Raw genomic sequence first — 12056 nt, 5'->3', positions numbered from 1 at the left:
CATGTCAGATATTTTTTTTGTTGTTTTATGTATTCGGGCTGATGTGTACAATAGTCATTGCTGCTGACCAGGAGTAGTGGGAGTTTAAGTGCAGGGCTTAATTTTGTATGTTTGTATTTGCTTTTTTATTACACAGCCATGTTACAATACAGCCGTCCACCCCATGTATTCCCTATTAATGAGTGAGTGGGGGTTTAGAAAAATTCCCCTCTCTGTCTCATTAGAGATTTTGCCTTTAGCTCAAGGAAGAAAGGTGACTTCTTAGTGTAGAAGGTTTGCAATAATGTGGCAGGTGAGCTTACACTTTAATGACCATTGCAGTGATACTAAAAACCTCCAGTATTTAAAATGTGCAGGTAACTTTTTTTTTTTCTAGGTATTGGGACTGATGCGTACTATGGTCCTTGCTGCTCCACAGGAGTAGTGGGAGTTTGAGCACAAAGCTTCATTTTATATATTAATGTATATATGAAAGAGTAAAACTGAAAACTGGTTTTCAATGTAAGAAGAGTTTATTAAAAAATGGACAGACTTCCATTAAATAGCTGGATTTGTAACAATGATTGCATTCTACAATTCTACAATTGATTGTATAGAAATATTGAATCTCCATCTTCATGTAGAAACGGAACGTATCGATAGCGATTAATTAAGATTGTGCTTACTATATATTCCGGGAGTACGTGTTCTGACTCCGACCCTCCTTCCCTACCCTGGTATTAAATATGGAGCCTAGCAATAGTCTCTCAATTTGGAGCTTGTGAAAGACAAGTTCGGTATAAACCAGCTGTCTCCTGAAAAGGTGTGATACTTCATGGGCTCCATAAAAGAGAAATGCTTCTTCCGGACATTCCAAAGGGGGTTCTCAGCTGGCCCCTGTAAGCACAGAAACTTTATATTATTAACACATCAACGCATCTACCGTGGAGAGAAGAACTGAGGCAACCGATACCAACCAACATTCCAAAATATTTGCATATAAAATTAGAGCCAGTGAAAGGACATGATCAAACCTCTGAGCAATCAGTCAACTTATAGTGCTTCTGCCCCACGTGACTTTGATTAAACTGTAGTTGTCCTGAGTGTGCTTACCCTCTGTGGCTTGTATGGGGGTGGAATGGCCTTGGCTTCCAAATGCCTCCAATTTATAGCTCCAAAAAATGGGTGAAGCCTGATGTTGCTTCGTACTCCAAGCCTCAGTCTGGGGCTTTCCTCTAGAAGCTGCATTGTGATAAAGATAAAGGCAACACATCTCACTGCTATGTGGACAACTTTCCAGCATCCTAAGTATGCATTTGAATGTTATCAAGAGTTTTCTGAAAAAGATGACCTGGCAGTGCCATAAGAACCCTAATACATAACTGCATTAGTTTGCCGCATATACCCAATACAACAGCTGTTGCAATCTGCTCAGACAGTTTTAAAAGACTCACTTTAGACATGACATCTTTGCTTTCTTTACTCAGGTGGGGAGAGAAGCGCAGCTGCTTGAAGCATGAGCACCTGTGCCCAGGTAATTTTATGTAAATGGGGAGATGTCCGTTCAACATTTGATGTAAGGTAACTCCCAGTGACCACCAGTCGGCTGACGCACCATATCTCCTCTCTGCAGCCACCTTTAAAAAAAATTAAATATATTAATGAAATATAAAATAGCTTCTCTTATTGTCTAATCAGTGCGATACATATGGGGTTTAATCACTGTATAAGGAATTGTGATAAACTACAAATAGAATGTGCAACTGTTAATATGATACGATGTATCTCGATACCATCTGGGCAACTTTCCAGCACTTCTGAAGGCTAGTTTTTCTTAGAACAGTAAGAATTGACTCTACTTACTAAATAGGACTTTTCCAATCGTTTCAATGGATGAATTGATCTGCAGTAAGCAGAGGAATTTCTTACTGTGCTATGAGAATCCAGCTGTAACAGCTGCTTCTTTTTTTTTTTTTAACAAAACTCCACTGAAGAACTTCAGAATTAGTTTTATCTTTAAAAAATATAGTATAATCTTGAAAAAAAAAAAAACAGCTTTCTACATCCTATAAAAATATGAGAAGTAAATACAGAAAAGATCCTAACCTCTGGTGCCATGTGGGTTGTAGTCCCAGTGCTACCCTGGGCCAGGACTCCTCCTGTGATGTTTTCTGCCACCAGTCCAAAATCACATATTCTGGCATGGCCCTCTTCATCAAGCATGATGTTATCCGGCTTAATATCCCTAAGGAAAAGGGCCCATCACTGTTTAATGTGTTGCTCATGTCAAATGTTTATAAAGTACAAAAACAAAGGGAGTAGATCATATGAAGACATACAGAAGATGCAGCCTGGGGGTTGAAGCAGTATAGCTCATTAAGAGAGAAAATATGCAACATTGGGATAAAATGTTGTTCAGATAGAACAAAGCAGACTAAAATAGAGAGAAGAAGAAAATCTAATGGACTAACCGGTGAACGATGCCTCGCTTATGTAAGAATTGAAGGCCGCATGTTATTTCTGCAGCATAAAACCTAATTTAAAAAAGTAGAAAGAGATGAACAGAGAATTGAATAGACTTATAAGAAGAGGTTAGTTATGTGTAAGACAAGCGTTTACTTCGATTCACTGGGGGGCCAACCTATAACCAACCACATCGCAGTTAATAATAAACTACACCATATCGAACATACCACAACTACATTGTAGCTACCATACACTCAATTTATGAAATGTACTCGTGTGCCTTGCCTTTGTACAACTATGCATGAAGAGCACTGTTCTCTGTTTTGATTACTAATATAGATTATACGTTTTGTATAGTTTCAGTCATTTCCTAAGGATGTCACGCACATCTCATGATATATATCTCACCAATTATCTAAGTGTATGCTGATGGAGATTAAACATGTACTTGAACTTTGTACCAATCTGAAATGTGATGTATGTCATGATAAAACTTTAATAAAAATGAGACATGAAAAAAAAGAAAAACACGAGTTTGCTGTTTTTCACAAAACCATAAATTGTGGAGACGTGACATGAGAACTGCACATTTTAGGCCATATTAGCAGAGATGAAAAAATACCTAAGCAAGATTCAATACACGCTTTTGAGAATTTCTACATTTGGCATAAAACTCGGCAAATGCCAATTGGACGTAATTCTCAGTTTACTCAATAAGGCCCTGAGTGCTATAATTTGCTAAGGAATAAGGTGTCAATGAATGAATCTCTAAAAAAGAAAGAGGACTCGGTAACCCAAATTGTACTTCCTTCAATAAATATCTCAAGACCAATATCCATCATTCCTTCACTCACATTGCCTCGTAGGTCGGGAGGGATCGCTTTATCGTAAGATACCAATCCAGGCTGCCACCAAACATGTAGGGCATGACAAAGAAGGTGTGCATCTGATACAGGAAACATAAAGTATTAAAGGCACATGTAGACTAACACCATAAAGTAGACAGATATGTGGTATGAACAAAATAGATTACAGCATAGTTTCAAGGCAAACCTTTCAGCTGGTTAGAAGATTGGACAAAGTTGTGAATCTATTGACAAGAAATTCTTTACCTTAGTCTGAAAGGCGGCTAAACCCTCGCACAGGAAGGGGCAGTTTCTGGCAATCTCAAGGACACGTCGCTCCCGGAGTATGATGTCTGCCCTGATTGCATCTTTCCTCATTATCTTGACTGCCACAGGTTTTCTGCTCCTCCATGACGCCATCATTACCTACAGATAGAGAAGATATGATTCCAGTGTCAGACTAACTTAATCATCATTATCTGTCAAAAATTGCCATTGTATTGAAACAGATCAGCTTTCAGACACCATCATGCTACATAACACATAATGTGCTAAAGATAAACTCCAAAATGTACACATCTCTCATTGCCTATTTGCCTGAAAAAAATGTTGTGTTGCTTCTGCTCTTTCCACAACAATGCTGGTCCTACCATTGTTGTCTGTAGGAGCATTGGGCTATATCATGTATTAACTTTCTATTGAATTCTGAGTGGCTTAACATGGCTGTAAATAATAAAACTGATATCTTTATAATTTAATCATACTTTATGTTTCCCATGTCTGTGTCCAGCAAGTGATTGTGAGAGTTTTTCTTACTTTTGGGGATATTCACCGAATTTTGTATATGACAGAATTCCGACAGCAATGGCAATTCTCATATTTACTAAAGTCAAATATAGTCAGAATTTGGACAAAACGAGCAAATCTGCAGCAATCACCTGGATGCAGTCGATGTCCAGATTAAAATCAATGCTTTTGAATCTGGATCTTATACAAAATATTATGGGAATATGTTGGAGTTTTGGGGTGTTTCTGGACTTTGGGTAAAAATGTGTTTCTGCCTGCGGGTAATTGAGTTAGTCCATTGTCTTTGTTAATTGTATCAAAGGCAGAAGGGAGGGTTTGTGTACAGTAACTGGGAGTGTTCAAATGTAAAACTCTGTTTTTATTGGATTGTGCATTTCATGTCCTGTGCCCTACAAGGTCCACCTGGGCGGTAACCTTGTGGGGAAAAACTGTATAAAAGAAGCAGCTGTGCCATTAAAACTTCAGTTCTACTTGACCCTCAACTCGCAGCCTCGTCTCATGTTTGGGGGAGACAGCTATAATCACTACAGGGATTGCTATTGTCATGTCCTAACTGCCGGCATTACCGCTACCTTGACACTTCCGGGTAGACGGAGCTCGGCCACACCCCCTTCTCTGACGCGGTCTCCCCACGCTACATAGGGAGACCGTGCCAGATTCAAAACGCTGGATTATTGAACAGCTTTACCGCGAAACTCAAAACCGGCTATCAAGAATCTTCTACCCCTTATGAGTACCGAACCCGGACTGGAACCCGTTGACCCACTCTCTCCTCACCTCGACCACAGATTGTAAAAAGGACCTTCTCTGCTAAATCCTCTCTCCTCCTCGGAGAAGAACTTAGGCAACCCTGGACTTCCCCCATTGTAAAGCTAAGTAGTAATATCATCCGTAATTGGATTCTGCCTGCTTGCAAGTCTGTTTACTTCCTATAACTCCAAACTAACTATTACCTGCTGCAACTTACCACTCTTATTTTGCTCTGACTCCATGGACTAGCAATTTCCTTTCTGCTATACTGCATGCAAATCTGAAGCTGCTTATTCCAGTTAACAAACCTCCACTTAATTAAAGGTACAGTACCTGTACTATTCTCTAGTATCCTAGTCATTAAACTAAATCCTCAGTTATCTGCAGTTGTGTTCCATATAAATCTCAAGTAAGCATTACAGCTATGCTTTTCATACTCCCTTGAATAAGCACTAAACTCTTGTAAGAGCTTGTTCCTGCTTCACTCTCTGGGGAAAGAGAGGTTCACCCACTGGAACCTGGAGCCTTGTTGTAGGTCCAGGGTGGGTAGGAGACAGCGAGACCCCAACCAAGCTGCGGCGGTTCATGGGGTCAGCGGTGGTTATGGTGTCTGGTGTGGTGCTGATGGTCCTTGGAAAGCACTAGGAGCATCCATCTATGGTCCAACCCTCAGCCAGCCTGGGGCAACCGTGACATCACTTACAGAGAGACTGCCAGACAAGAGCTGTGGGGCGGAGCTCTGGAGGATCTACAGCATTGGCGAGGTGAGAATCTCCCCAGCAGGGAACAGCAACTACAGACAAGAGCGGCACTGCGGATGCCTCTCATGGAGTGGCTACATTTCCTTCACCACTATATCCAATAACACACAATCCACTCTTATCAATAGACACACCTCGACGGATGCCACAAGCAACCGAGACACCTTCATACCTCTCGCTAAGAGATATCACTCAAGAGGGTAAGATCAAGAATTTGAAGGATCTATTCCCAGAATCCCCCCATACTGGCACCCACCACCTGTTCTACAACCAAATATGCCACTTTGTCAGACATCTCTCTTTACTCCCCAGAGGAGCGAGAAATCTCACACCATATGAAAAATTATGTACAACTCACCCCCTAAAGAAAAAAACCCTATCAACAATGTATAAACTGCTCCAGTCACATCAAACTAATACAATCCCCACCTACATAGACAAATGGTCTGAAGAACTGCCAATCTCACTTTCCTCAGCACAATGGCAACAAATCATTAATAGGATACACTCTACATCTCCAAACCTAGCTACACAAGAAAGCAATTATAAAAGACTGTCCAGATGGCACTATACTCCAACCAAACTTAGCCATATACACAAGGATCTCGAAGACAATTGCTGGCGCTGTAAGACCCCCAAAGCTCACTCATCACATATGTGGTGGTCGTGCCCCATCATTTCTAAATTTTGGAAGCGCATCCACTCACTCACACAAACCATAACGGACGTACACTATCCCTTTGCCCCAGAATACATGTTATTCCTTCTCCCCCTTCCAAACGACAAAAGGAACCAAAATCTTGCTTTACTCACACGCTTATTGATAGCAGCAAATCTCATAATCCCTATCCACTGGAAACAAGCTGAGACCCCAACCATCAGAGAGTGGATTCAAAAAGTAGAAAATACTAGACAGATGGAGGAGATTTCATGGCAACATGGCAACACACACACAAATTTGGGAAAAATGGAAAATATTCTCAGCCGAAGGATTCCTTCACTGTTAGGGACATACCAAGAAAAACCTAACGATCACACCCTTTTGACAGGCACGATTTTCACAATCACCACGTTCCAACCTCAACTCGACATATACAAATTATCTTTCTATATTTTAAATATCAAATATCTATTCGCATACCAGATATAGCTTTTAAAATTTGGTAAAACAATAACCATATCTTAACAATATAACTCAACCTTGTAAATATTCTCTTCACGGTACACACAACCTGACAGTGTCAAATCCGAGTTTTCATATTAAATTTTATGTTTGTATGTAAGCATTTGTTGATACGATTTGTCAAACGCATATTCACATGTGGTTACAACTTGTAAAACAATTTCACATCTCTGACCTGTACTACCAAATGTATCTTTATGTCTTTATCTTTTTATCTATATTGTATTGCATACAAAACTTAATAAAATTATTTTAAAACCAAAAAAAAAAAAGAAAAAAAAAAAAAAAAAGAAATGTATCAGAAATTATCAGATATATAAGCAATGGAATCAAGTTCAATGGGAGATCAAATACCCCCTGTAATATATAAGCAGGGATAAAGAGTAAGCACACACACATTTGCAGTGGCATGGCAAGGATGTGGAATTTGTACATTGTAATTGCTACCTGTGAAAATCTCTTCCTATGACATTATTTTGCAATATTCTCTGTGCTTTTCTAACATTTCCACCACATCACACCACGTGTGACTCACCTTCCCAAAAGCACCGCTTCCTAGTTCATAGAGGAACGTGAAGTCTAATGGGGTCAGTGAGCTCTGCTGACTCCATCTTGTTGACTTCTGAACCGTACTTTCCTCCCATCTTGCTCTCTTTCTCACTCCTTCTTTATATTCCTTTTCCTCTTTCCGTTTTGCACATATATAAGCTTTCTCTTGCCTATTCTTTAATTGTTTTATTGATGATACATGTTTTGGTCTTTTTTCCTGCTCCTCACAGTCACTGCTAAATTGAATGCTCTGGTACACTGTTTCATAACCTCTTTTCATCCTCCTCTTTTTCTCCTGAGAAATAGGTGGATCACTTTCTCCTTCTTCATACTCCTTTTTCTTAGGTGAGAATATTTTACCCAAATATGACATAAGTATCACAAATGTTATAATCATGTTTTTTTTTTAAGTTAAATACACACAGTCTATAAAATACGACTCGCACGTAGCTAGGACCATAAAGATCTCAACTGCTTTGGAATGTTTCCATACACCAACTGCCTGGCTAACGCTAGCAACATATTGTGATGTCATGAATATACTTAACCAGGAGAGAAGAGTGAGATGCTAATAAACCTTCTAACTTAATATTAAACATAGTAAACTTCACCAAGTTCAAGCTTCTGTACATCACTGTTTATGTTATTCAACAAAAAAGTGGAAAACCCAATGCTAATCAATTGTACTGCAAAACTGGAAACACCATTTTTGATTCTAAATTTTGATCGAAGCTGTCTTTAGGCCTTCCTATACATAAAAGCACTATTTACTGGCATTTTCAGCCATTGAACATTGCCCTCTATGTATTATTTTCAATTATTCATATGTTATTCCAATTTAATGATATACTTATCTGAAACCATTCTCGTTTATCCCCTTAAGGACCAAACTTCATGTCACACATGTCATGTTTCCTTAAGGGGTTACATTTATTGTTCAGATTTATTATTACACATTGTACAGTGTTGCAGAATATGTTATTATTTTATCATTATTAATAACTATAACAGATATTGCCTCATATTGACCACATATTTTCAACCTCTCTAACAAGCCCTATTCAAAGGAACACTCTAGGTAGCAAAAATCACTACATCTTACTTTAGTAGTTTTGGTGCATATAACCTTTCACTGCAGTCTCACAAACGTAAACATTGTCATTTAAGTGAAATGGTAAAATTTGAATTTGGCAGCCAGAGACTGAGATGATGCTGGATGAAATGTGGATCTACCTGCATTTTTATCTTTTACAGGGGGCCCAATAATCCTAAAAAAATAGGAACACTTTACCATTATAAATAAATATAGCCATAACATTACAGTGTTTCTTTAATGGAGGAATAATGACTATATGCATTGCTCAGAATTTGGATGGGGCAAATAAAACAGTCTCTAACAGCTTTAGTTGTTGTTATATAGGTGGGTATGTTATTTCTCACCATTTCAGACAAGACACATCAAACATACCAAAGGCAACTATTTTTACAACATCCAAATCTATACCCAACACAGTAGGTCCTGGATTTAGATTCTGGATCTGCTTGGACGGTTTTGATTTGCAACCTGATCCAGCACACCAGAGTAAAATAACAAAATATGCAGTTATATACTGTAAGGAAACCAAGTGTATTTAAACCTCAATCGGTAGTTTCCTCCCGGACCACCAGAGCCTAGTGAACATAGCCCTCCGTTCGGTAGTAATGGTAGACGAATCCCCGTGTAATTTAAATAGTGTCCCTGTATAATTCCCTCAGTAAGACACACAAACTCCCAAACAGCATACGTAGACAGAAGAAGGGTACAAAGATGAACTGAAGATTTATTGACAAGTTGAAAGGAAAACCAGGGAGTCAACTGACAATATTTGAAAAATCAGGCTCAAGGAGTCAACTGCCAACATGAAACAAGGGAATACAAACTGTCACCCCAACGCCAAACAGGGGAATTCCTTCACATATACATTTATGTAAACAAAACAACTGTAATTGGGTTGTGTATTTGTGCCATAAACGGCACTTGTCTTGTGGAATATAGAGAATACATTTTCAACTTTTTTTTTTTTTCATTTCTAACCACTGTTTATTTCAGTTTTAACAAAATTGTTAATTGAGTATCATTAACTCTGAGCTTATCAGATACAAAATTACATCCATATAATATACATACCTAGCATAAAACCTTGGTACAAGCTTATAAAATTAAATCAGCAAAAAAGAACAACACTTTCACTAACATTTAGGATTAAACCCACGGCTCTAATAGCCAACTTGAGACATACCAAGAGTAGTAAATAGCCAATAGCAGTAAGGTTCTAGATTTTTTTTTTTCAGTGTATAGAAGCTTTAAAAATAATATTAAGATCAAAGGTGTGTTAATGCCATTTCTCTTGTCCACCCCACAGAAGTAGAATTTACCTAAGATCTAAGAAAACCAACAAAGAAAAGCATCTACTTTTAGTTAACCTTTGGCAAGAAAATAAAACACAATAGGTTTTCTGTTTAAATTTTCACTTATATACATGTGCTTGAAAGGACAGTAGAAAATATATATATATATATGACTTTTTTTATACATTACATTTCAGATACAGAGAGTCTTGTGCATTAAATAGAGCATCAGAAAAGGGCAAATGATGATTTGCTCTATGATACAGGTTCACTCCAGGTGGATCTCGACTTGTCAAGAAAGAGAAGAGTAGGACAAGTGAATAATGACATTATAACAAATCAAAGTTGGAAAGAAATAAAAGTCCGGAGGCCATTTTGAACTAAAGAAGAGAATTTGTAATAAACATTATATTAACACTTTAATTAATTCCTCTTGTTAGTATGTATATTGCTTGGGCTGTAATGTCCAGTGTGTTTCTAGACATCATTTTCAACTTTTTAATACCCAATTCACAAACACAGACGAAAATATATTTACACAGAATGTGCACATGGTTTCACTCAGAAAACCAAACAAATTCATACATTTACACCACAATCAAACATACTGGAACACACAATATACAAACATAGTCTGGTATATATTGTATATACACTGTCTGAACATATACACGTTGAGATGGTCCTCTCTATATGTCTATAAAGTACAGAGAGATGGCTTCACACAGGCCTTGTAAGTCTAGTTTTCCAATCTCCTTAATTCTATATGTTATTATATGGGGTGGTTAGTTTATGAAAGATAACACTAACATCAAACAATAGTTAGTACATCCTGTTAACAAGTAAGTTGCACTGTAATTTAATGTGTTTGTTTTAGAACAGCTGCATTTTCTGTTTCTGAGATTGAGAGTCATACAACATAGAAAAAGCAGACTAATTTCCCACTAATCTTTTTATTGGTCTAAATATACACACAGAATAGGATTTTATAAATGGTCTATGTTCATATTACAGACACACATAAGTAAGGGTTTTGCAAATGCTGCTTGTCCACTTTATATATATGGGCAAAATCGAAATGGTCTGGAGTTCAGTACGGTTGAAATCCAGACCAAATTCAAGTCCATTTAGAAACATAGAATATGACGGCAGATAAGAACCATTCGGCCCATCTAGTCTGCCCATTTTTATAAATACTCTCATTAGTCCCTGGCCTTATCTTATATCTAGAATAGCCTTCTGCCTATTCCATGCATGCTTAAACTCCTTCACTGTGTTAACATCTACCACTTCAGCTGGAAGGCTATTCCATGCATCAACTACCATATCAGTAAATAAATACTTCCTGGTGTTATTTTTAAACCTTTGCCCGTCTAATTTAAGACTATGTCCTCTTGTTGTAGTAGTTTTTCTTCTTTTAAATATAGTCTCCTCCTTTACTGTGTTGATTCCCTTTATGTATTTAAATGTTTCTATCATATCCCCCCTGTCTCGTCTTTCCTCCAAGCTATACATGTTAAGATCCTTTAACCCCTTAAGGACTTAGGACGGTTCAGGACCATCATCGGCATTTTTGCGTTGCCGACCGATGACGGTCCTGAACCGTCCTAACTTTAAGATGTACTTACCCGATCGCCGTCGTTCCCCCGGCGGCAATCGGCGGTGCTCCCGTTGTGGGGAGACTGCCTGCAGCCCAGACAGTCTCCCCATGGCGAATTAGGACCCCTTGGGCCATGTGATCGCTAAATAGGGCGACCACATGGTCACAATAGGTGTCCATGTTTCTGCCTGCAGGGGGACTGTCTGTGCTGACAGGCAGTCTCCCTGCAACTGTAAAATCATAAAAATAAAATTAATGTTAATAAAAAATAATAATAATTATATATCTGTATATATATGATATATAGACATATATTATATCTATATAATATATGTCTATATATCATATATATAATGTCATGCTAAGTGTATTTTTATATTAATATGTATATATATTAATATAAAAATACACTTATAATTAAATTACACACATATATATAATATATATAATAACTATATATATTGTATATATATATTATTATAAAATACAAATAATAAGTAAATTAAATTAAATTAATTTTTTGTAAATAATAATACAAAAATAAAAAAAATTATATATCTATATGAAATTTTATTCTAACTGTATTTTGATATTAAAATATATACATTTATATCAAAATACACTTAGAATAAAATTGTATATATATCTATGTATATATAAATAAATACAAATAATACGAAACATACATTTGTTTAAATACAAAATTACATAAATATTATATAAATATA

At 37.2% G+C, this 12056-nt stretch overlaps 2 protein-coding genes across 2 annotated transcripts in view; both read right to left on the bottom strand.

Moving 5' to 3' along the window:
- Nucleotides 1-622: 622 nt before the first annotated feature.
- Nucleotides 623-1524, bottom strand: LOC134600854 (protein kinase C delta type-like). Its single transcript, XM_063445242.1, has 3 exons — nucleotides 1434-1524; nucleotides 1093-1221; nucleotides 623-876 (listed from the first exon to the last, which is right to left on the bottom strand). The coding sequence occupies exons 1-3, from the start codon at nucleotides 1440-1442 to the stop codon at nucleotides 733-735; spliced, it is 282 nt and encodes a 93-aa protein (XP_063301312.1). The 5' UTR covers nucleotides 1443-1524; the 3' UTR covers nucleotides 623-732.
- Nucleotides 1463-12056, bottom strand: part of LOC134601644 (protein kinase C-like) — a 62679-nt gene continuing 52085 nt past the window's right edge. The window contains exons 2-7 of the mRNA XM_063446162.1: nucleotides 3558-3716; nucleotides 3300-3391; nucleotides 2451-2513; nucleotides 2086-2224; nucleotides 1549-1616; nucleotides 1463-1484 (exon numbers count right to left, since the gene is read on the bottom strand). Of these exons, the coding sequence (XP_063302232.1) occupies nucleotides 1463-1484; nucleotides 1549-1616; nucleotides 2086-2224; nucleotides 2451-2513; nucleotides 3300-3391; nucleotides 3558-3716 (543 nt within the window). The remainder of the gene's footprint in view (nucleotides 1485-1548; nucleotides 1617-2085; nucleotides 2225-2450; nucleotides 2514-3299; nucleotides 3392-3557; nucleotides 3717-12056) is intronic.

This window comes from Pelobates fuscus, chromosome 3, assembly GCF_036172605.1.
Source record: "Pelobates fuscus isolate aPelFus1 chromosome 3, aPelFus1.pri, whole genome shotgun sequence".
NCBI classification, from domain to species: Eukaryota; Metazoa; Chordata; class Amphibia; order Anura; family Pelobatidae; genus Pelobates; species Pelobates fuscus.
Note: the sequence above shows the minus strand (reverse complement) of the source record. Positions and strands in the feature narration are given on the sequence as shown.

What these genes read in the sequence shown, in the direction of transcription:
- LOC134600854 (XM_063445242.1), bottom strand. An exon ending in CCCCATACAAGCCACAGAGG is followed by an intron (nt 877 to 1,092) that starts GTAAGCACACTC and finishes CTGTGCTTACAG; the next exon opens with GGGCCAGCTGAGAACCCCCT.